This window comes from Symsagittifera roscoffensis, chromosome 6 (genome assembly GCF_963678635.1).
Source record: "Symsagittifera roscoffensis chromosome 6, txSymRosc1.1, whole genome shotgun sequence".
In the NCBI taxonomy this organism is placed as follows: domain Eukaryota; kingdom Metazoa; phylum Xenacoelomorpha; order Acoela; family Convolutidae; genus Symsagittifera; species Symsagittifera roscoffensis.
Window position 1 is genome coordinate 53355746 of NC_087067.1, and position 26407 is coordinate 53382152.

The 26407-nt window shown below is 40.8% G+C and overlaps 2 protein-coding genes across 2 annotated transcripts in view; one reads left to right on the forward strand and one right to left on the reverse strand.

Annotated features, from left to right (window-relative positions):
- The window catches only part of LOC134848570 (alpha-catulin-like), a 619753-nt gene that overhangs the window by 336318 nt on the left and 257028 nt on the right, over positions 1–26407 (forward strand). The window lies entirely within an intron of this gene.
- LOC134847697 (GPI mannosyltransferase 1-like) lies at positions 2353–7821 on the reverse strand. Its single transcript, XM_063864872.1, has 2 exons — positions 7515–7821; positions 2353–3390 (listed from the first exon to the last, which is right to left on the reverse strand). The coding sequence occupies exons 1-2, from the start codon at positions 7816–7818 to the stop codon at positions 2429–2431; spliced, it is 1266 nt and encodes a 421-aa protein (XP_063720942.1). The 5' UTR covers positions 7819–7821; the 3' UTR covers positions 2353–2428.

Sequence of the window (26407 nt, forward strand, 5' to 3'; positions counted from 1 at the left end):
GAAAAAATCACAAAAAACGTCGTATCTCGAAAACTACAAAGAATTAAGCAGTCATATTTGGAGGCAATATTCGCAATCTATGAGAGTACTCTGACAGGACCCAAGTACAGAGTTGGGAATTTCAGATTTTGCAAAAAAAAATAATAAGAGTTTTCTGAAATTTTTTGAAAAAATCACAAAAAACGTCATATCTCGAAAACTACAAGGATTTGTGTAATCAAATTTGGAGTCAAGATTCGCAATCCTTGATAGTACTCTGAAAATACCCACTACAGGGTTGGGAACTTCAAGTTTTGTAAACTATTTGGTTATTTGAAGTTTCTGAAAATTTTTGAAAAATCTCAAAAATCGTCTGATCTCGTTAAGTAAAATGATTCGGGCATTCGAAACTAATAATAGGTTTTCTGAAATTTTTTGAAAAAATCACAAAAAACGTCATATCTCGAAAACTACAAGGATTTGTGCAATCAAATTTGGAGGCAAGATTCGCAATTCTTGATAGTACTCTGAAAATACCCACTACAGGGTTGGGAACTTCAAGTTTTGTGAACTATTTGGTTAATTGAAATTTCTGAAAATTTTTGAAAAAATCTCAAAAATCGTCTTATCTCGTTAAGTAAAATGATTCGGGCATTCAAAACTGGAGGCCAAATTCGCAACCCCTAATTTAATGTTGGGCTGCTGAATTTAAACTCGGTAAAATAACCACTAAAATCAAATTGAAAATCGAAAAAATCTTAACCATTGCAATATACGATAAGCCCGCATTTAAATATATAATAAATTTTTTTGGGTTAAATATTCCGGTTGGGTTGTTTCAGAATTTCCAAGCATTTTCATTTTGGAAACGAACAAAGCGTAATAACTAGTTAACAAAAACGGTTGAAGTAGATCGTTCCATTAAATTAAAGGGAACAAACAAAATAAGGAAATGGAACGCGTTTTCCTCGAACTGAAAGGAACTTCAGCTGTTAAATCAAAACTTTTTAATCATTCTTCGGATGCTATTCTTTTGCAAAACTTGAACCCAATTCGATTAAGTTACTTTTTTCGAATTCTTAAATGAAAATTGCTTTGAAGCTACCCAAGAAAAATCCACAAATTGCTCCAAAATTAGCCTCTAAATTAGATGATTACGTCTCAAATGGCATAATTCCCAAATGGCATAAAAATGAAATGTTTCCCAAATGGCCTAAATTTCATGCAACAGTTGCTTTGGAAAAATCGAGAACAATTTTTTCGTGAACAATGTGAGAAAATTAGTCAAATTGTCAATTCAAATGTTGATTGATATTTTATCGTGAAAAACTTGTAGAACTTTTTATCAAAAGCAAGAAGCATAAGCTGGCGGTTATTAATAAACTTCTTGTGGTCAATTTTTTTTCGGCAAACCTGTTGTTTAAATTTGTTTGGAAGCAATTAATTCCAAATCTTGTTCACATGCTTTCGTTCCTGACAAAATGTTAGAGTTAGAAATTGATAGAAAACGTTTAAATTACAATGAAAACTTGAAATTTATGCCATTTGGGAAAAGTTTCCATGTTTATGCCATTTGGGAAGTTACCAATTAGATCATACTTTGATATAAAATTGGTTGACCAAAGTATGACGTTGTTAACTCGCGAAAATGGCTTTGCATTATTATTTTAACTTTTAAACATAGCCGACAAATGCCTAAAAGCGTGAGGACCAATGGAACAAAAAATAGTGCTGAAAGGTTTATTTTTCAACTTTCGAACTTTGAAAAAATATATATTTCACGTTCAAACGCTTTGAATTTGAAGGATTTTTAGTGATTGCCATTGCCATGTTTTCCGATAAGCCATTTAACGTTAAGTCAATTTAGAAATTAGAAGTTACTCACTTCTAGTTCTTGCTAGAAATTGTTCATGTATTTTCGAGCCATTTCCACTTATGTATTTGGAGAGTGCTATTTACGTAACTTTCCGCAGATGAAATTCAATTGAAATCAAAAGTGCATATATAACTAAGTGCATTCATAAAAGCATTAATATGTATGAATGCACATCTGTAGTTATTAGAGCATTTTAAGCATTTTATTAGAGCATTTTTAAGAGCATTAGACGGTGACTTTTAGGCTAACTAGGTTTTCTAACAAGATTTACTCGTGAATAGGACATTTCGATTGATGTTCAATAGGAGATATTTTCAATCGCTTGAAATCAAGGTTTTGCTCAACTTCTGATATACAAGGAAAGCGAGCCTAACATTCTGCAAGAAAGAAAATATGCCTACTTTCCGTTCATCAGACTTTTGGCAGAGTAATTGGACATAAAACTCAATAAATAATTCTGTTGAAAAATAAAGAGGTCATACTTTGCGTGTAGAAAATGAATGTATCAGTGTAAATTGCATTTCAAAGAATCAACAACAAATTATCAAGTACAACTGAAGGCTTCTAGGAAGTCTAACTGATTTTTTCGGGCTTTGCTAGTTTGTCTTTGGTGTCACAGGAATGCACGAGAGAGCACATGACGTAGACATTGATGAGGAAAAAGAAGAGACTGGCCAGCCAGATGAACTCGAACGTGTTCACTCCTTCGAACTCTAGAAGATATGCAGGATATAGCCAGACCAGCTGGCCCACAAACCACAACACTGCCAGACTGATCGCTCTCTTCAGGGTGATGTTGGTGTGTATTTTGTAGGCGACCAGCGGAAGGAATGTGAGATACCAGACAAAGTACTGCGAAGTGCACACTTTGTTCAGAGTGACAAAACAAAAAGTGGAGAAGAAAAAACACATTGGCAGATCGTGGCTGAACTTCAAAGCCACGCAAATCATACAGACTGCTTGAAGACACAAAGGTAGAAAATTGATTGCACTATGCAGTAAGTTATGGTAATGAGACGGATGTGCAGCTATATTTCCACTGTCCAAGTAGAACATGTAGAAGTAGACTGAGAAATTATGCTTTGTGTCCTTTCGTATTAGATGGTAAATGTATGTCTCAAATATTGCCTCGTAGCCATACACCACAAACGTACAAGCTACGAGTGCAATCAGAACAGACGCCGCAACTGCCGCAAAAATGAGAGTATTGCAATTGGGAAGGATGAGTTGTCTAAGATTGATTGTTGTGGCCACATGTTTATTAGATTGGCTTCTGGTTGGACTTAAGTGCAGCTGTAGATACATGAAGAGAGCCAGGGCATAAATGACTGGGTACAGTTTGAACACTATGGCCACAGCATACACCACAGCAGCGGCCACTGTCCTTTGTGTGGCCATGAGGTACAACAGAAGACACATCAGGAAAGACATAATACAGTCTGCACTGCCCCTGGTGGATATGGCCATGATGAGTGGATTGAACAGCCACAGCGATGCCCACTTACAGCTCTCTTCTCTCCTGCATTTGTACACATCTAAACGATTAAAACATTCATAAGACATCTACGCAAGCAAAAACAAAGGAGATGCTCCATCGTGTGCATTCTTCTTTCTTCAATTTGTTAACATGCGCCGATCATTTTTTTTAGAAATAAGACTAGAAAACTCATTTTTTTAGATAAGAAAAAAACTTCATATATTTTCAATTGCACTTTCGAATTATCTCTTCAATTTTTTTTTTTAAAGCACGCTTTAAAAAACAAAATGATAGCAGAACACGGGATTTGAACCAGCAGATTAAGAGTCACTTTTCTAGTCCCCACTCCATCGTGACACCTGACTATAACATTGCTATTGTGAATGCCACACTGTTGGCAGTATTCGAGACTGAGTAATTTAACAGGCCAAAAACGATTATTTTTAGGCTAACTAGAAATTCTAACAAGATTTAAATCAGCGAGAAAACGTTAAGAAAGCAGCTCTATAAATTGAAATAAGACAAAAGCAGAAATAAGCCTGGAATAAGTAAAACTTTTTCTTTGTTTCGGATTCAAACCTACGATCTCGAGATTTTCAGCCTAGGAAGCTTACCTAACGCCAAAAACTAGCCACAAACAAAGCAGAGAACAGAACTATGAAGCTTCCAATGCTACATATCGTGATTACAGCAAGTGCCACCAAATTAGCATTTTATTTGCGAGTTAGGTTTTAAAAAAAATAACGTAGAGACATACGAAAACATTTTTTAAACAAAACAACAAAAGTCTGAGGATCTTCTGCGATATGCAAGAATAGCGTAATATTCATGCACAAATCATGCTATGCCAATTTCACGTAAGCGTATAGGGTGACAATGTTACATGATACTTGCATTACCTTCAATTCCCTTGTGCTATTTTTTTGAGCAAGAAAAGATAAATGAGAAAAAAAAACGCCCGCAGTCAGTTGAACACATTCCAACACAAATAGTAAACATACGCCAGAAAAAATTTAAGAAGCAATGAAACGTCAATAAATAATTCGATCTCACATTTATTCACAAAATTATCAAAAACACAGCCATAAGAAACAGCAAAAAAAGCTTCATCAAAAGCTCTAACAGACGAAAATATAATAACACAGCAAAGAAAAACAGAATAGAACTCAAAAATAAAGCTGAGATTTTAATCACGTATGTTCGTTTTAGTACAACGAAATTTTACTCAAATATCAACTGATAAAGACTCACATGTCTTCTAAACACTCCGCCATGACACCTATCTAACTTTGATATAACTGCAAAATTGGACATCTTGAGCAATTCAACTGGTCAAAAACGATATGTGTAGACATAAAAGATGAATAAAATTCAATAACAACAAGGATAGCCATTTGCTCTGCATGAAGCACAGAATGTTCTGACCATATTCTTTAAAAACAAGCGTGGTCTGATGATTTGATCTGACCAAAAACTGAAAATTAGGCATATTGAACAGTCACAGAAAAATCGGCACTTCGGTAAAAAAAAAGTTGAATATAAAGAAAAAGACGCAAAAAAGTTTTAAAAAATGATTACTGAAGTTAAACTTAAGTTTCATGATTTATCCCTCAATAATAAGCCTGCTCGTTTGCTTTACTCGCTTGAAATTAGACTTAAACTCAAAAAATTTCAAACCGGTTTTCCTCGACACTGGTACATGTTTTAAAAATATTTTTATTTCGTTCTAATCAGGATTGAAAGGGTTTTTATATGAGAAATCGCTCTACTCATTAGGGTGATTATTTGTGGTATATAACTTTGTTTGCAAAACAAAATAAGCCTGCACGCTCACCTTATTCGCTCAAAATTACACCAAAAACCGACAAATTCAAATGGGTTTTTCTCGACACTGAGAAAACATTTTCAAAATTTCAATGTGACGCAAACAATTCCAATGTTTACTTAAGTACCTCATTTTGCGTGGAAAACAAAACCAAGAAAAAACTAAAACACACCCGAATGCGAAGTTCCTCCCCATTTTCAGGTGCCAGAACAATACAGCACTTTTCGGTTTTTTGATATCTTCAAATTCATTGAAAGAAAAGGGATAACCTTAACAATTTAGCTTCCACTGTTCAACTAGCATCAAACGCTCTCTAACTAATTTAGCAGATAAAATTATTTCTATTTAGACTGAGGCGCGGCAGCTCTTTTTCGTTACAATCCAAGCATAGCAAAATAAACTGTAGAAAGCAAAAGTCAATAAAACCTTCAGCTGTTAGTCTTCTAAAATATTATTTTGAGAATAAAAATGCCACGAAATGAAAAAAAGTAAGAATCGACAATCAAACAGTCAAAATTTTTTGAAAGAACTCAAAAATCTCACACAAAAAAATGCAAAATCAAAAGACTATGTGTCTCAAACGAGAAACTTAAATGAATTGTTGAAAAAATCGTTGCGTGAAAACTTTATTGCAATTAAAGGTCACACTTCTGAATATCGTAAGACAACCGCCACAGATCTTTCCATGATCCCACTTTTAACATATTTTGACAACAATTGCACTTGCAGCTACAATGAATGTTGTTTACAGCACAAGAAAAATCATTGAGCTGAAACAACCACTTGAACAAAAGAAAAATTTTTTGAGTTTCTTTTTAATTTTTCAATGCCCTCTTGAAATTAGAATGAACAACATTTGCACTTGCAACTACCGTAAAATTGTTTCGTCAGCACAACCATAAATCCGTTGTGGCAATATAGCCGACGAAACCTGAGCAAACAAACGAAAAACCAACAATTCATTTTTCTCGGATTTTTTCTCACGATACTGAAAAAACAAGATCTGGCCACGACTCAAACCCCAGACCTCAGGGTATAAAGTCAACTGTTTTACCTCCAGACTAAGGGAAAGCAATCTGGAATATATTAAGAGAAGACAGGAAGAAAAGTAAAGAGAAGATACAGGAAGCAATTCAACTGATTTTGTTGAACTGGTTTTTTTCTCACCCAAAAGAGTCTCTATTCCATTTTGATAACGCTTGCTTATCGCAAGCTCAATAAAAAATTTAACCGATAATAACCCTACCAGATAAAATACTTGCATTTGAACAAAAATACGCAAATTGCGCCGTCAAAAAAAAAGAACAAAAAACAATTAATCCAGAAAAAAACCCAATTACATCAATTTTTCAAATATGAACTTGACACGCAGGAGCTGGATTAGAAAAAAAACACTAAAAAGACGCCCGTAACGGAAATTTAAAAAAAATTTTAGCCAGAAGCTCACTCCTGAATCTCGTGCGACAGATCTCTATAGACAATATAATCAGGTCAAAATTGCTATAAATGAAATTTATGAATTGTGTTTCAAAAATTATAGACAGCACAAAACAATACGCTATGTCACCAACTGGAATTGACTTCAAACAAAATCGATCAAACCTTACACCAAAAAATTAAAACTAAACTGATTCCACGCACTTTTTTTAAATTTTAAAAAATCAGAAACCATGCATCCCATAAAACTGAAAATTTAACGCAAATCTTTGTACAAATTTAGGGAGATTTCAGTCCACTGAAACGATAAAAGTTTACATGGTTAGGTAGCATGTTGCACCGTCTTGGTACTCGATGCCAGAAGTTAGCTCTACTGGTGTCCAACCGCATTTTTTTTTCAAACTATAATGTACAATAGCAGACGACCTGGTAGCATACAATGATGCTTGTGTTGATGACAGGTAAGGATCTAAGTTTATCAAATAGTTGGCAAGGCGAGAGAAAAATATTAAATTGATAGCATGAAGACATAAGTAAATGGGAAGGATGTTCAATGTCTTGAGTCTTTCTTTGTAGGACAGGTTCAGAGACCTAGCTATGGAGGCGTGCCTATTTCTATCTAGGGGTGGAGAAGGGGAGGTATTCGATCGAGTTAGCCAATGGCTTTAGAGCCTATCACTCTTAACCTCATGTGACTTAAGCGTACGACTGTTACAAAAACTTTGGTTTGCTCATTGATAATAGGCGTCAGTCAGTTGTATTTCGATTTCAACTAGTAATTTACTCTCTATAACAATGGCTAATGATTACACAAAAATTTTTAAAAATCTCAAAAAAAAATTCAGTTTTTTTGAAAATCGGAACCCTTTTTTGCTTCACTACGGAATAATTTGTCGGTGACATCTGTCAAATTCACTTACCTTCGAGATATTTGATCAGAACATGTGCAGTGAGTAGGTCGAAAACGGAGAACAATAATTTTCCAAAGGAATGAAATAACCATACATTCGGTAGCAGCATAATTGCCAAAATGGGAGTGTAGCGATACGTCTCTCTCTGATATGGCGATTTTCCGCGACTGATGTAGTCTGATGCATCTGTAAAAACTTTATAATCCACATCGGTGAATTTCAGTGAGTAATGTGCATCTTGGTATTCTCCGTACAAAAATAAGATTGATCTACAAAAGACAGCAGCTGAAAAAATGACAACATTTTGTTGCATTACCATTCTGAAAATGAAGTTCAACAAATGTTAAGCATAGATGTGAAACAATTCCGCCTTATTTACCAAAATTATAGGCGACGATCCAATAAATCTAGCCCAGAAACAATGCAAATAACTGTCTGCATCCGTCCAGGCGAAGCTATGAATTAACTCATTCCTTTCTGACATGATAGACAAAGAAACATACCTGTATGCTACTGTTCAAGCCAATTCAATCTGGCCTTTTAAAGATGCATCGATGAACAAAAAAACATTAACACTTTAATTGCATTTCGAACATAGCCAACAGTTGGAAAAGACTCAATGAACGCATGTAAACAGAGAACAAAACTTTCGAATATCCAAGACAAACATGCTCAAAATGAAAAATCATCAACTAATTACAACATAATAGTTATAATTTAGAAAACTAAAACTAATTTGCGCTAACAGCAAAGGAACAAAGAAAAACAGAATAGAACTCAAAAATAAAGCTGAGATTTTAATCACGTATGTTCGTTTTAGTACAACGAAATTTTACTCAAATATCAACTGATAAAGACTCACATGTCTTCTAAACACTCCGCCATGACACCTATCTAACTTTGATATAACTGCAAAATTGGACATCTTGAGCAATTCAACTGGTCAAAAACGATATGTGTAGACATAAAAGATGAATAAAATTCAATAACAACAAGGATAGCCATTTGCTCTGCATGAAGCACAGAATGTTCTGACCATATTCTTAAAAAAAAAGCGTGGTCTGATGATTTGATCTGACCAAAAACTGAAAATTAGGCATATTGAACAGTCACAGAAAAATCGGCACTTCGGTAAAAAAAAAAGTTGAATATAAAGAAAAAGACGCAAAAAAGTTTTAAAAAATGATTACTGAAGATAAACTTAAGTTTCATGATTTATCCCTCAATAATAAGCCTGCTCGTTTGCTTTACTCGCTTGAAATTAGACTTAAACTCAAAAAATTTCAAACCGGTTTTCCTCGACACTGGTACATGTTTTAAAAATATTTTTATTTCGTTCTAATCAGGATTGAAAGGGTTTTTATATGAGAAATCGCTCTACTCATTAGGGTGATTATTTGTGGTATATAACTTTGTTTGCAAAACAAAATAAGCCTGCACGCTCACCTTATTCGCTCAAAATTACACCAAAAACCGACAAATTCAAATGGGTTTTTCTCGACACTGAGAAAACATTTTCAAAATTTCAATGTGACGCAAACAATTCCAATGTTTACTTAAGTACCTCATTTTGCGTGGAAAACAAAACCAAGAAAAAACTAAAACACACCCGAATGCGAAGTTCCTCCCCATTTTCAGGTGCCAGAACAATACAGCACTTTTCGGTTTTTTGATATCTTCAAATTCATTGAAAGAAAAGGGATAACCTTAACAATTTAGCTTCCACTGTTCAACTAGCATCAAACGCTCTCTAACTAATTTAGCAGATAAAATTATTTCTATTTAGACTGAGGCGCGGCAGCTCTTTTTCGTTACAATCCAAGCATAGCAAAATAAACTGTAGAAAGCAAAAGTCAATAAAACCTTCAGCTGTTAGTCTTCTAAAATATTATTTTGAGAATAAAAATGCCACGAAATGAAAAAAAGTAAGAATCGACAATCAAACAGTCAAAATTTTTTGAAAGAACTCAAAAATCTCACACAAAAAAAATGCAAAATCAAAAGACTATGTGTCTCAAACGAGAAACTTAAATGAATTGTTGAAAAAATCGTTGCGTGAAAACTTTATTGCAATTAAAGGTCACACTTCTGAATATCGTAAGACAACCGCCACAGATCTTTCCATGATCCCACTTTTAACATATTTTGACAACAATTGCACTTGCAGCTACAATGAATGTTGTTTACAGCACAAGAAAAATCATTGATCTGAAACAACCACTTGAACAAAAGAAAAATTTTTTGAGTTTCTTTTTAATTTTTCAATGCCCTCTTGAAATTAGAATGAACAACATTTGCACTTGCAACTACCGTAAAATTGTTTCGTCAGCACAACCATAAATCCGTTGTGGCAATATAGCCGACGAAACCTGAGCAAACAAACGAAAAACCAACAATTCATTTTTCTCGGATTTTTTCTCACGATACTGAAAAAACAAGATCTGGCCACGACTCAAACCCCAGACCTCAGGGTATAAAGTCAACTGTTTTACCTCCAGACTAAGGGAAAGCAATCTGGAATATATTAAGAGAAGACAGGAAGAAAAGTAAAGAGAAGATACAGGAAGCAATTCAACTGATTTTGTTGAACTGGTTTTTTTCTCACCCAAAAGAGTCTCTATTCCATTTTGATAACGCTTGCTTATCGCAAGCTCAATAAAAAACTTAACCGATAATAACCCTACCAGATAAAATACTTGCATTTGAACAAAAATACGCAAATTGCGCCGTCAAAAAAAAAGAACAAAAAACAATTAATCCAGAAAAAAACCCAATTACATCAATTTTTCAAATATGAACTTGACACGCAGGAGCTGGATTAGAAAAAAAACACTAAAAAGACGCCCGTAACGGAAATTTAAAAAAATTTTTAGCCAGAAGCTCACTCCTGAATCTCGTGCGACAGATCTCTATAGACAATATAATCAGGTCAAAATTGCTATAAATGAAATTTATGAATTGTGTTTCAAAAATTATAGACAGCACAAAACAATACGCTATGTCACCAACTGGAATTGACTTCAAACAAAATCGATCAAACCTTACACCAAAAAATTAAAACTAAACTGATTCCACGCACTTTTTTTAAATTTTAAAAAATCAGAAACCATGCATCCCATAAAACTGAAAATTTAACGCAAATCTTTGTACAAATTTAGGGAGATTTCAGTCCACTGAAACGATAAAAGTTTACATGGTTAGGTAGCATGTTGCACCGTCTTGGTACTCGATGCCAGAAGTTAGCTCTACTGGTGTCCAACCGCATTTTTTTTCAAACTATAATGTACAATAGCAGACGACCTGGTAGCATACAATGATGCTTGTGTTGATGACAGGTAAGGATCTAAGTTTATCAAATAGTTGGCAAGGCGAGAGAAAAATATTAAATTGATAGCATGAAGACATAAGTAAATGGGAAGGATGTTCAATGTCTTGAGTCTTTCTTTGTAGGACAGGTTCAGAGACCTAGCTATGGAGGCGTGCCTATTTCTATCTAGGGGTGGAGAAGGGGAGGTATTCGATCGAGTTAGCCAATGGCTTTAGAGCCTATCACTCTTAACCTCATGTGACTTAAGCGTACGACTGTTACAAAAACTTTGGTTTGCTCATTGATAATAGGCGTCAGTCAGTTGTATTTCGATTTCAACTAGTAATTTACTCTCTATAACAATGGCTAATGATTACACAAAAATTTTTAAAAATCTCAAAAAAAAATTCAGTTTTTTTGAAAATCGGAACCCTTTTTTGCTTCACTACGGAATAATTTGTCGGTGACATCTGTCAAATTCACTTACCTTCGAGATATTTGATCAGAACATGTGCAGTGAGTAGGTCGAAAACGGAGAACAATAATTTTCCAAAGGAATGAAATAACAATACATTCGGTAGCAGCATAATTGCCAAAATGGGAGTGTAGCGATACGTCTCTCTCTGATATGGCGATTTTCCGCGACTGATGTAGTCTGATGCATCTGTAAAAACTTTATAATCCACATCGGTGAATTTCAGTGAGTAATGTGCATCTTGGTATTCTCCGTACAAAAATAAGATTGATCTACAAAAGACAGCAGCTGAAAAAATGACAACATTTTGTTGCATTACCATTCTGAAAATGAAGTTCAACAAATGTTAAGCATAGATGTGAAACAATTCCGCCTTATTTACCAAAATTATAGGCGACGATCCAATAAATCTAGCCCAGAAACAATGCAAATAACTGTCTGCATCCGTCCAGGCGAAGCTATGAATTAACTCATTCCTTTCTGACATGATAGACAAAGAAACATACCTGTATGCTACTGTTCAAGCCAATTCAATCTGGCCTTTTAAAGATGCATCGATGAACAAAAAAACATTAACACTTTAATTGCATTTCGAACATAGCCAACAGTTGGAAAAGACTCAATGAACGCATGTAAACAGAGAACAAAACTTTCGAATATCCAAGACAAACATGCTCAAAATGAAAAATCATCAACTAATTACAACATAATAGTTATAATTTAGAAAACTAAAACTAATTTGCGCTAACAGCAAAGGAACAAAGGAGCACCAGAATTGGGAATGCAAAAAACGTAATAAACTGCACAAGACTAGATGGCCCGGCTGACAATCATAGTGGCGTTTCCTCTCATGAGGCACACTGAGAGGCTCTGGAGAAGGCGAACTGGGGCAACACGAGCGTCACGTGAACCAGAACGTCTGGCATCAGCGAGGATAGCAAATGACTTGAGGGTTTTGATAGCTAAAGCGGACCAACCCCCGAGCGTTTCGACTGCTAACGGGAAAAAACTGATTCCTTGTTCCTCACAGTTTTTCTCGTGTTTCGAAAATTTGCGGTCCTCAGCAACTTCCAGGGACGCCCCGGGGGTCTCCGCCGCACGAGAGAGAAGAGATAACTGCAGCGGGGATGTCACGGTGACGTCGAAAGCAGCTGGGCGACCAGCGCTCCAAGTAGGGATAAAAATATCGCCGGGTTTGGACCGTTCTCCAGGGATGAGGTTCCGTTGCTCCTTGATGGGGGCTAAAGAGGCAGCCGAGGTAGCATTGAAAATAATGTCCCGTAGTCTGTCGTGACGGGAGATCCGGCCACCACTCCCCCCACAAGCGACAGCGTGGTCCCCGAGGACGTCCAGAATGCCAGACGGACACGCGGGGCACCTACGAGCAGACGCGAACACAGGAAGACCAAGGCGGTATCTGACAGCAGCTTGGAACTCAGCAGGTAGCAGGTGCAGGCCAAGACCTTTAATGGGGACTGCAGTAAGCCAAGCACCGGCGTAAGGCTGGGAGAGCGACTGAAGACGAGCTTGCTCGCGGGAATCGGGAAGAGACGAGAAGAAAGCGTTGTAGGTGGCCTTATCGAGTTTCTCTTGGAAAGCTTCTTGAGTAAAACCGGGAGTGTTAACGCTTCCAGACTGTTCACGGAAGTCGTTCGAGGCACGCAGGAACTCCGGCGTATCAGTGATGTCGCCTTCGGTAAGAAACGAGACCAATTGAGCTGACTGACACGAAGACCCTAGGAAGGCAGGGATGTGTTGGTCGCGAGCTTGCCGGACGCCAAGTCCGTCATCTTTGATAGGCAGGGAAGACTGGGACCAGGCAAGATCAGGAACAGGTGAGCCAACTATGACAGAAAGAGCATCGCGGAGGAGTTCATCAAAAACTTGCAGGGAAGCTGCGACAGGCTGAGAGGGCGGCTGAGTGCGAAGAGAGTACGTCAGCTTGGGAGCAGCAAGGCAAGTGCGAGTGATGCCAAGTGAGAGCTGGGGGTCATCAAGAAGAGATAACTTTTCAAGACATTTGGTGGCCTTCGAGATGCGTTTGTCCAGGACTTTAACTGAGAACTCAGTATCACCAATGGGGGCGCCAAGAAGCTCGAAGCCATTAGACGCTGCTCTCGGGATAGAGACGGGGATGGAGGAGAACTCCACAGGGGCCCACAACTCACACTTACTGTGCTTGACTTTGAGGCCGAGATGCAAGCCGTTGGAAGTGATGAGTTCGAGAGCCTTGAGCAAGGAGCCAAGACAAACTAACATGGCTTTTAAGCTCTTTGCATTTCTAAAAAAAAATTAATGATTCACACTTTTTTGATAAAAATAATCCAATTTGAGAACGGTGGATTGTTAAATAAAAACCTTTATTCGCAGGGAAATCTGAAAATTAATTTTCACATTCATAAGTGGAATGCGATCACTTTGTCGTTGATTATATATTTTTGCTGTACGACAGAGAGAGAGGCGTGATTTACCTCGTAGGGAGTGTGCACACTAAAAACAACAAAAGAAGCATTAGGAGCGACAGAAAGAGCAGGAACATCTTCCATACCAAGTGCAAGATACGTTTTTGCGGTTGTAGAAAAGGTCTATTTAAAAGCAGAAAAGGGCGATTGCACATCCAATTTAAAGTTCAAATACCCTGTGGTGCAATCAAAGTTGTAGAAGTTGACAACGTCTTTTTAAAAAGCACAAAACGGCAATTGCGCATCCAACTTAATTAATTTGGCTCTTCTGATTTTCAACTTTTGATTTCAGTTACTCAGAGAAATCTGAGCATGACAGGGCCATGTAACATTCGCCCGGAAGATACATATCGAGGGAAAATAAAACTAAGTCCTAAGACGACTGGCTAACGTCTAAGCAGAGCTTTATATGCTTTTCACCGTCTCTACCAAGCCAGTACTTTCGGTGGTCTTTTCTAACATCGGGTCGACAAAAAACGTTACTGCTTTCGGCTTCGGTCAAAACACTCAAATTAACTTAGTTACATGCAGAAATAGTGAGCTCATGGCTGGGTCTCAGTATCCCCAGACCACGAGGTCACTCCTAAAACAGGGCTACTACTACTTATTGAATTATTATTGTTTTTGTTCAGTAGATAAAAATCATCATCTCCATCGAAGATGGATCAACCCTTTCCCCCAACTCCTAGCTTCTCATCCTTATCAAAATGAATCCAGTTGTTAATTAAATTCAAATCAGGACATGACAGGAAGCTAAAAGTTCATATAAAGTAATAAAAGTTTCAGTCCCGAAGCCCTTCCGGATTCATGAATCCACTGAATCGAGCACGTTAAACTTGACTTCCCCGTAACCCGGAAGGCTGTCTTCCACCCTTCACCGTTGTTCGCAACGGCCTTGCAACTATTGTAGCGACACAATAGTTGCAACTCGGAACGTTCTCTGTTAACTCCGTGATTCGTTGTCGTTTTTCAATCACAATTTCCGTTCTTCTCGCAATCGCTACTAATATTGTTCTGTTTCTTTCCAGCTTTTCTGCCAAAATGGCCGTTTCTGACGTTTCTCAGAAAAGTTACGTCATCACTTCGAAAATGTAAAATTTCAAAATACTAGAATATCTTGCCCTTCACCGTTCTACTAATCATCCGAATAACGTCGTTAATCCTTCAAAATCACTAACTCGGAAGGTCCGCTGCTAAAATTTCTTAAACTGCAGAGATTGCATTTTGTCTATTCTGGTCGAATGTCACATACTCCCCGGACAGTCCGGTCAATGTCCTCATTGAATCACGCAATGTTCATAAAATAGATACAGTGTCATCTAACAGAATTTACAAAATGCACGAAATTACTTTTATCCACGTCACACCGACTCACTGCAGAATATAAATTGCACCATACCACATCACTACAGCCTTCAAATTCTTTCATTATTCTCCACAGGCATTTCGGGACCCGACATTTTTCAAACCCGAAACCCGATTACCCGATAAGCTAAAACCCGAACCCGAACCCGACGGTTTCTTCAAACCCGAACCCGAACCCGACATTCATTTCAAACCCGAAACCCGGCCCGAAACCCGAAAAAGATCTCAAAACCCGATTACCCGACCCGATACCCGACATGCCCGATTTTCAGGTAGATTAAATGGTATGAACGTTGACGCAATAAATTTGATGCGTTTTTAGAGTGTAACTTTCTCTTACAGTGAACAATAAAAATAGCTGTAAAAACAATATTTATGCAATAAATGTGTATTAAAATGGGAATGTATAAAGAAAACAAAAAAGTTCAACGGAAATATAAAGCTGTATTATTATGAAATGGGAACGTACAAGTACGTATTAAACGCATTCCTCGGTGAGTTTCAAGAACACGTTGCGTGTAAAATTCTCCGTCTTAAGTCGCGATTGAATATCCTTCTTCAAGTACTTTGCATAACTGAACGCTCTCTCAATGTCAGAATTTGTTGCGGGAATTTGTCTCAATGTTCTTCGTATTTGTTCCTCTTTTGGTCCAACTGCCCTTTCAAGTTGTAAGAAGTCTTTGAAAGAAGTTGGCGTTGCATAAGTATGCTCGGTCTGTTGCAAGTTTTCAATATTGTCATCAATTTCTTTCGCCAACCGCTTGTATAATTTACCGCGTTTGTTAAACGCCTGGACAACTGCGTTTTTGGAACCACACCATTTGTCAAGTAGTTGTAACATGTCTATTGCTCTTTTTACATGAAAATACACTTTTGCAACGAACGCACTTCCGCGCTTCTGTTTTCTTCTTGTCAATGAAACCGCACAGAAACTTGTCTTTCAACTTTGGATTTTTGGTTTCAAATATCCGCCACTCTTCCTTCATTGTACAATGCAATCGCGTTCAGAAATGAAATAGAAATAAAAATTAAAAATGTAAAAAACCTCAAACAAAAGAAAAATTGGGAAAGTTTTTGTCGAAACCGAAAACAGCAAACAAAAGTCGGGTTTTAGAAATCCGACATAATTGAATACCCGAACCCGAACCCGAACCCAAAAATTTGTTGAACCCGAAACCCGACCCGAAACCCGAAATTTGTCTCAAAACCCGAAAACCCGACCCGATACCCGAAAACCCGAACCCGAACCCGAAATGCCTGATTCTGCACATTGAGGATATGACCTAAGATAAAACATATTTTCTGACTTCCAATGTCAATGTCCCGATTAAAACTTTTTCTCTTAGATTTAAAAGGTGTTGGTTTGCAGGACATTCCTTCCAACCAACAAGCTAAAATTATCCTAGTATGCTTCTTCCCTTCGGAAATCTTGCTTGTTATTGTCCTGAATTTTAAAACTAAGAAACTCTGTGGTTAGAAAGAACAATGAAACAATCTCCAAAGCCTTCCATGTCACCACAAAGTGATCAGTTCTCCTAGCTGATTAAAAACAGACATGAAGGCTGGAATATTTAAATATACTCCTTTACTTAAGCCTTTCTAAATAAATAGTAAGTGAGTGTCTCTAAAGCCACTCAACTAAAATCAAAATGCAAATTTATAAATGCACAATTTCAAAACTCAACTAAATGTTTCAGTTTTCAATTACAACTTGGTTGCTTGGTTTCTCACTTGAGTTTTTTCACACACATAAAACAATTCTGAGTTTTATCTTTTTCTTCATCACTCCTTTGTTTTCGTCGTTTAGAAGTTCTAAAACTTCTAAATTCTTCTAATTTCATCTCTTTTTGCATCTTGTTTTTCGCTCATTCGTCAATGTTCCATTTCTTCCTCCTGTGATACTGATTCTGCACTCTCAGTTTCCGTATCCTGCAACACGTCGTTAGCTATCCTGACACTGTTGGAAGCCGTCCTCCATCACTTCTGTTCTTCTACCCTCTGTTTACAACAAGGTAGGGGATCCACATTAGATTCTCTGTTCCTGCAGAAGCTGTTGTGGAGACACAACGTCACGTTTCTCTCCAAATGTTCCTTTAACATCTCTACCTGCTCCTTTCCACTGCGTTCACTTGTCCTGGAAATTTTTTTCACAGCGGTGGTCACTGCGTTCCGATGAGTCACGAGAGCTCGCTTGAAAGCTCCTGCTCCAATGTCCAGCTGATATTCACTGTACACCCTGCCGTGCTTCGACATATGCTTTTTCGCATATTCGTACAACCATGCAGTCATGTTAGCTCTGAACCATGGCATCAATCGTTTCCTCGCCCATATCTTCTTCACTTCCATCGGAATGTTTAGAATTTTGCACATTGTCTCAAAAAGATCTAAATCTTTTAGACAATCGAATTTCTGCAACTGTTCTCTCGTCGGTGCCTCCTGTCTATTGTTTTCTCTCACATGAGCCTCCAGCCATTGTATCGCCATCATAACTCCCACTATCACTATCGTTATGGGCCGTGATGAGTCTGGTAAACCCATGGAGAGCAGCTCTCCAGAGTCCCAGATCAACACCAGATTACTACGCTTGGGATACCACCAGGTCTGCAGCAGGCAGTGGCACGGAAACTTGTCATGTGTCAACATGATGCTCCTCCAATTACCTTTTTCCGAAGCTTCCAGTAATGGTTCCACTTCCATCAACACTCGGTGGACTTCATCTTTCTCGTCTATTGTATTGTAATCTGTAACGGTTGATCCTCTCTGTTTCTGTCTTTCAAAATCACTGAAGTTCCCACTCACGTATCCCATGAACTTCCTTCCCAGTATCGATTCCAACTCCTCCTTTGTTCTCTCTGGAACTGCTGAGAAAAATTTACATAGCAACTTGTAAGATTTTTTGGACATTCTCGTTAGTCTCACACACTTTGGTACTGAGAAGGCTTGATCCACGATCGTTCTCGTACTCTTTACCTCCACAGCTACGAAATGCACCGGGTATCTGCTCTTGCACATTGGAGCCAATGTCGATACCACCAAATATCGTGCTCCTGATGGTCTACAATAAGTCTCACTGTGTCTGATGTTCATTTCCGTCTCGATTGCTTCCCTCCATTTTCCTATGTATTTCTGCTCAGTCTGCAGAACTCCTGGGAACACTTCTACACTGATGGCTGTGACCATCTCATGTTTCTGTTCTAGATTCAATAGTGACTCTAAAGAACCAAACATGCTGTAGAATCCTAGTGCAGTCACTAGATTCACCTCGGTTCCTCCATGACAATCTGCTATCAGTTCCGTTTCTGTTCTTGCTTTCATCACTACGTTTCCAAACAATACCGTCAATTGCTTGTGTTGTTTCTCCAGGGTCTTCACACAGTCGAGACCTCCACAAACATGACCCTCTAGTCCACAGACTTCCGCCAGACAGCTACCAGGTTTGATCCAGTCTTCTGGTCCCCAGCCAGGCAACTCCACTTTATCTTCTCCGTTGCTCCTAGAGGCCGTTATCATCACATTATATATGATGTTGAGGTCACGCAGGTTACAGTCTGCATTCAGTTCCCTCTGCACGTCTTGTGTCGCTCGCAATATTGAGTCAGCGTTGGGACTAGGACACCATGATGGCCTCATCAATTCCCACACTGCCATCAAGCTCGTTCTCAGTAACTCATCTGAGAATCCCAACCCAAACTCCACTCTTTTATCAGATTTTGGTACTGAAGGTGCAGTCACCTCTTCTTCCAAGACCAGTCCCAATTTGGCCTGTGGATTGTTAATGCTTTTAATCGTTACAATTCTGGACGTCCAGAATCTTAGCAACACCGCCTGCTCGTAATCGAAGAAGCAATCGCGTATGTCTTCACTCAGGAAAGGGTTGTACGCTATCCCTATGATCCCGGATACGTAGCTAAACGATTTCTTCTTGATCGGTCCACAGTATTCACTGGATTTCGGCAATGCACCCATAGATTCTTTAGCGAGTCTCAGCTCCTTGTTTGAGAATCTCCTGATTTCGTCTATCTTTCTCATGGGTTCTAATTCCTCGGGTTCTTTCATGTTCACCCTCATCGGTTTACTTTGCTGCATATCCAGCAGTGCTAGCAAGAATAAGGCTTTCGCTCGCTCATCGCCTTCCCTCAACATCTTAACACAAGTGTTCAATGCAGGTACTGAAATCTGCTCTATCAGGAATCGAATGAAACAGAGAGCGTCTCTCCGCTTCGCACACGCTACTGCTGCTCCCTCTTGGATTATCAGATCCGTCAGGTTCGTCATAAGGGAAACCTTCTCCTCTTTTGACCTCTTCCTTTCTTCTGAATCATATTCTTCGCGAGTCAGTCCCATCATGCACCAGGCGAACCTGAATTGTAACTCTGTTCTTACGTAAGGTACTGCCACGAGAGCATGTATTCTCGGCGTTGTCCTCATTTCTTCTTCGAAATACCTTAATACCACTGCTTTCCATGGAAGGCTCACCAACTGCTCCATCGTTTCTGCCTGTATGTCAGACGACGCCAAAGTCCCGTACGCCTTCTGCTTGAGGGTGGTGCCTTGCAACATCGTTTCCAGATAACCCTCCATGGCTTTTCCGTCTTCCAGGGCCATCACATACCCTCTAGCCGAGTTTCGGTATTCTAACATCTCCATGGATCCACCGGTGGGTTCATCTATCGACACACTCTCCGACACTGTTAGTCGGTTATATTCCACTGGTACTAGTTGTCCTGCGACACTTCCCTTTCCGTGATTCATGGGAGATGGCTTAAAGTCTTTCATTGTGCTCTCTCCACATTGGCTGAGTATTTCCATTTCTAAGGTTGCTCCAGTCAGAGTGCGGTCACTCCTTTTGGATTTATAACCTTTTGACTTTATCCCCGCCATGAGAATGGGTGGCACCATCGCTATATCAGTTAACATTTTATCTGTGCCAGGCAGTTGATAATCACCTTGCTCCAAATCCATGACCACCTCGACTCGTTTCCTTTTCGCTTTCATCGATATCTCCGAATCCACCTTCGTCTTTCCGACTCTCCTCGGCATCACTCTGCTGCCTAACTTCATTTTCATCGCATTGATTTTATCAATCACCAACTTTGATGGTATCGTCCCTCTCCTGGTTCTTGACAGATACACCACCTCTCTTTTATCGTCCTGCGGTGTCATCTTGATGGGAGAATTCGCTTCACTTTCATCAGTGGCCGAGTCGATCAAAAACTCACTCAGTCTCCCTTCACAGTCATCAAGCTTGTCAAGGACTTCCCTCATCAAGGGTTGGTTGAGACCCGTTTTCAGAATGGACTGGGTCCCATAGCTCTGAACCACGGTCCAGACTTCTTCCATAAACGCCACTCTGTCCAATTTGCATCCCGTCCTACTCTCGTGGTCTTGGTGATATACTTCCCATTCTTCTTCGGGCAGCGTTCCCACGAAAGGTACTCTGGCTGAGGCATCCATTCTTCTTCTTCTAGGTGATTCCATAAGAATTCTTTGTTCGTTATTTCTTGAATTGCCAGGAGAGCTGCTCTCCGGCAAATTCCGTTTCATTTCCATAAAGGCTGACGGAGGCTCCAGTGTCGAGATGCCTTCATCCGCTGGCTCAGTCGTTTCCAGCGTATCTGCATTGTTCTCAAGATCACTGAAGATATTGAAATCCAGGCTGGATGTTCCTCTTGTCGATGCCCTGTCGTCTTCCCCACCAGCTTGATCTTGTTGCATGGGTTCTTCGGTTTGACGGCTTTCTCCCTGTCCGTCATCTCCTTCTGACTTATCCTTGTTCGAGCTCGAGGGTCCTTGTTCATCATTGCCGGCTTCTTCTCGGTTGATCTCGGTATGAGCAATGTACCGGCCGATCTATCTTCTTCTTCTCCATGGACCACTTTGATTTCCTCGCAGCCGAAGGGTGCTAGGAAGGTTCACGTCTGCAGTATTCCTCCCACTTTCATCTCCTGTTTCACACTAGTCAGGATTAAGGAGGCTTCAGGCAGTTCGGTCCTGCCTCTCATCCTCATCGGAGCTAAGCCTAATCCCGTCCACTCCTCGTCGAATTTCCCAGGCTTGGGAGTCGCGGCGTTGCTTATTCGCCTTCTCGTTGCTTGATCCGTATATGCAAATCGTGTGTATTGTAACACGGCGGCATTTCTCCTCACAAAGTATGGATCCATAGTTCCCACGAAATTCCCTATTCTCCTTTCATTGGTTTCGAATGCTCTCAATCTAGGAGTTTGTACCACGGAGACTGCTCGAGCAACATCCTTCTTATCAGAGGGAATTCAGGGATTGCCTCCGGCAGCTTCTTGTAATCACCCAGTCCTTCGTCTCGTCTCTCACTTTATGATATGCTGCAGTGAGACGAGGCACTCTGGTTATTTCACCATTCGTTTTATCATAGGTTCTCAAATTCCAAAGCTTCGGAAACACTTCAATGTGTCCTCTTTCTACTTCTCCCATGCGATCACGGAAGTGGTCGTCGAAATTGATGACTGTCATCACTGGCTCCGATATTTTCGCAAATAACAGATCTTCACTCATGAGCTCCCGCAACACGTGCTGCTCACACGAGTTCAGTGTACTACCTTCCACTGCTGATATGAGGTTCAGGTGCAGCACCGACCTCCTATATGCTTCCACTTTAACGTCAGGGAACGCAAAAGTGACTGCTGGTCCATAGATCACCGTCACAAACTCCGTGACTCCTCTGATCAGCGCCATGGGATCGGTTCTCATAACCAAGCTCAGATCGGTTAACCGCGGCATGCCTCCAACATGTCGTCTAACATCTTCCTCTCTTTCAATCGTCTCGTCTTCTCCCGTTCCAAAGCGATTTTGTTGTAAGAGATACTGGATAAGAGCGTGTCTCAGGTCTCTTATCTTGTTCCACGAGTCCGGGAATTTCTTCATATCTAAGTTCCTCACTCTCTCTCTCTCTCATCTGCTCTGGACAACGTGTCAGTTCCATCAGTCCTCCCAAGTTTCCGTGGGTAATTGCAATCAATGTCAGAAGTCCATCTAACCGCAGGTTCTGGATTCCATCGGTGAGCAGTACCGCCGGTCCTTTCACGAAACTCTCTGCCCCAAATGTCAAGAACAAGGCTATTAGTTCCGCTATCGACACTTCCACTACTGCTTGGAGGAATTCTTTTATCAAGTAGTGCGAGACTTTCGGGTAAACTTTTGCCAAGAAGGACGCGGTCCATCCGGCTCCCAACCCTTCTAGCATGCTGTCTGTCCGTTCAAACCCCTCCTGTCCCTCCCTTCCTGGGTCCAGAAGGTTTCCAGAGTAATCTGACACATTCTGTTTACAAATTCAGCGGTCTTTTCCCCAGCATTTTCCGCCAGGTTCACCTCCTTCAACAAGTAGGCATGTATCTTTGTGATCATCACGGGGCCTTGCTCAAAAGCGTCTGCACCCAATGCCGCTACTCTAGGGTTCAGGTGTAGCCACTGGTTGGCTTCCGGCTTGGTTCTCAGAACCATCGCCTCCAAGTGAGTTCTCGTCTCTAGTGAATTTTTCCTTCTTGTGTCTTCACCTGCCACTTCCATTGCTCGGAACCATAAGTCGTTGGACATCGCCGCGATCACTCGATGGTCGTCGTCTACTCCTGGTTTCAGTTTGAGCTGTCGACTGAAATTGGACAGTTCCAACCCTAGCACCTCGTCCAATAAAAACATGTGTAGGGCATGGTCCTTGAATCCTCTCATCGCGTTTGAGATATCTGACCACACTGCAGGCAGTTCAGCCTTGAGTGGCCTCAGGTCCTCCATCTCTATCATGCGATTCGGGGCTGATATGATCACATCATATTTTCCTTCCGAAAGTAAGGTCACAATCGCATACACAAATTTCAGTCCATCCGGGAGATGTGCATATCCCGGAGACAACGCGAAAACTATTCTCGGTGTCACTTTGGTGAATGACCCCTCCTTCGTCGCATCCACCACTTCACCCATCGACTCAAGGATATCTTTTATCGCTGGCCATACAGCGTTTTCTGCCGTTGTAGGATCTCTGAGTCTGCTCAGAAAACCTCTACTGTGTAGATGGTCATTGATGCCAGCAAACACAATCGTAATTGGGTTCATGTCCGTCTGCCTTTGTACCCCTATAGCCAGAGATATCGATTGCAGTAAGTCCAGGTCGACCGCTGCCAACATTATAACGTCCGACCAAAACAGAGACTTGGAGGTGTACACGAACTCTGAATTCGCTACTATCATAATCTTGGCCTTCCTCATTTCTGCTTTGTCATAGGCGGCGAAGATGGTCTCATCTTTCTTTATCGCTTTCAATCCACCGTATCTCTGAATATCACCTTCTTGTTTCACTTGTTTCTGGTACGCTCTCTCTTTTACGTATATTTGGGCATCACCATCTTGATTCACTAGTTTTGGGTATATTCTCTCCTTCACATGACCAGGGGGTGTCGTCAGCTGCCTGAATATCTTCACGTGTTGTCCAATCGGCGCTCTCGTAGTCAGGAATCTTCCTGGTCTCTCTTCACGATTCCCCTCATCATGATTCAACCTCACATCGTGTAATGGTCTCGCATTCACTGGTCCCATTGTGTTGTTAGAGGGCAGTCCCTCTAGGTCAGCAAATCTCAAGGCCGTTGTGGAGCTGAACTTTATGCTAGCGGCTATCAACCAGTCTACACCGGTTATCGAGTACAATCTGCTGACGGATAGCGTCGCTCCCTTCAGCATCCTCCTTGCATCTTCGATGAAGCTTACCCTCTGGAGATCCAGCTTCATTAGCTCGTCTTTATATACATGCCAGGGAGACGGTATGGGTCTTGACCACATCAACGAGCCTCTGCCCGGACGTCTCTCCTCTCGACTGTTACTTGTCGTCTCCGATCTAGTGTCCGATCTAGTGTCCGATCTAGACGTGCCGGCTGTCTCTTCGATTGGGTTGACAGGTCCTATTCTTCTCCTAGGATGGATGGTTCTCCTCATCGGCGCTTCTCCCAATCAATCCTGTACGTCTGTCCTTTGACCTGGTTTGCTGGAGCTCTGTTGCCTGTGGTTCGTGACGGCCGGGACCGTACCCAAGCGTGTTTCCAGGCTAGGAGGCACAAAGGTGGTAATTACCGCGTCACTCACTGTTCCTTCTTCCTTCAGCACTCCTGTGTCAAAGAGTTCTGCTTCCAGCTCGTCCAACCGCTCTTGGAAGACTCGATTCAACCAAACTTGTCCTTCGATGCTGTCGAAGTGGATGCCGTCCGTGGTCAGTCTGGCCTGATCCATAGTTCTCAACTCATGTTCGATGTCCATGAGGATCATTCTTCCGGCGTTCCGACTTGCGAGGTTCCTCAAGATGTTATTCCACCTGACGGCTCCCTCGTTGTGCCTTCTTCCTGATGCTGTCAGGCTTCTCGTGTTCATTGGCACAGTGCAAACGGTCAGTACCGCGCAATTGAATTTCTGCCAGAGGGTAGTAAGCAAACACACCATCATTGACTCCCATAGTGCTTCCTGCTCATCTGAACCTCTGGAGATGTCATTCGTCCCAACTAAGATCATCACATTGGGGATCCTCCCTGGATTCATCAGTTCCACCATTCGATATAACTGGGCTATCGTCGCGCCTCCAAAGGCCATCACCGTGGCGACCCACGAGGTCCTCAAATTCGACAGCACTCTGACCAAGCTGTCTCCCAGTATCAGATGAGATGTCCCGAGTGGTGGTTGCTGCAGGTTTACTGCCGGGCTCCAAGTCGCTCGATTGAAACAAGCTCTCAGATCTGTCTCCGGAACTCCCGTGAAATTATATTTCAATTGATTATTCTTTTGCACGTCTATTATGCGAGACACTTTCTTCGCTGGCATCTTCCGTATTCTTCTCTCTGGGGCGCTCGAGCTCCCCATGAGTGGTGTCACGTCACTTATCCCCTGTCTGATCACGGTCTGGGAGAGTCGTACTCTGCCCGTGTCGTCAATCGTTCCATAGGTTGCAGTCACCCCGGAACCTGGCGCATTCTTGTTAGCGACCAGTCGTCCAGCTGTCTCTATCAGCTTCCTCACTGTCTGTTCCACGACGGGGTCACCCAAGGTGTCACTAGGATCCGGGATTGTTACTCGATTTGTCTCTGCCGGGAGCCATGTCTCCGTTGTTTGACTCATTTCTCGAGGCGTCAAGAGCTCCATCGGGGACTGCCCACAAGGAATATCCCTTGCAGGTATCACTTTCTCCACGGCCGTTGTCAACGCCATCTGTTTCGATCGCTCTTTGTAGTCCTGCCTCAAGCGCTCAATCTCTTGACCCTGCTTTTTGTTGCAGTCTTCAAACAACTTTCTCCACATGTCTCGATCTTCCTCCATCTGGAGCATACTTTTGGTCATCTCGTCCAGCTCCTTCTTCGTACTTTTCAGTTCATCGTTCATCTCATCCAGATCTTGCATGGTTTGGTTCGTCTGAACCTTCTGTCCTACTTTCGCCCTTTTTGGTGGCACAGCTGCTCTGAGTGGTGAACCAGACGAGGCCGCCTCGCTGTTCATCTCCTGATGCATTCTCGCCAGCCCAGGTTTGGGTTTGGAGGGCATAGGCATCTCACCTGGTTGGTAGGTCCTGGAACTTCCCAATCCAGGCTCATTCGCCAAGTCACTCCCTGAGAGAGCCCCTTTTCTCCACCTCATCACTCTCATGTTCGGGCGGTCTAGTACTCCCCTTTCTCCATATGCTGCCATCAACAGGACTTCCGTGGGGCGGTCCCACGGTTGTCGTGCCCCAAGATGTTGATCAGGGCGGTCAGCAAATGACTACCTCTGGGTCCTCCAGAGTGAAGTCCCGATCGATCAGCCGACGATAGATCGCATCTATCATCGGTCCTACATATGCATCTGCCAAGTCCATCAATTCATCTAAGTTGAAATTGTCCATACTGTTCTTCAGATTTGATTTGATTCGATTCGATTCCAAGGTTTTGACTCAAGTTATTAATCAAATGATCAATCAGGATCTAGAAAAGAAGTCACAAATATCACACTTGTCAGTTTCACCTTAACATATATCGTTAAAATTTGCTTAAAAACAGTTCAGATAAAAAGATATTTATCCTAAAGTTTATTAAAATCAAACGGTCTCCAAAGTTTTGGAATTCGACCTAAGATTGGACAGTCCAAACTTTGGATCTATTCCTAAGATCGTCATTCAGTTGTTCATGGTCACTAACCCCTACTTACCCATGATCTTAATAACCTAACATAACATAACATAACATAACATAACACATATTACATACAACTTAGTCTTTGGCCTAACACCCTCTCGCACGTCACTCAGCCTATACTTAAGTAA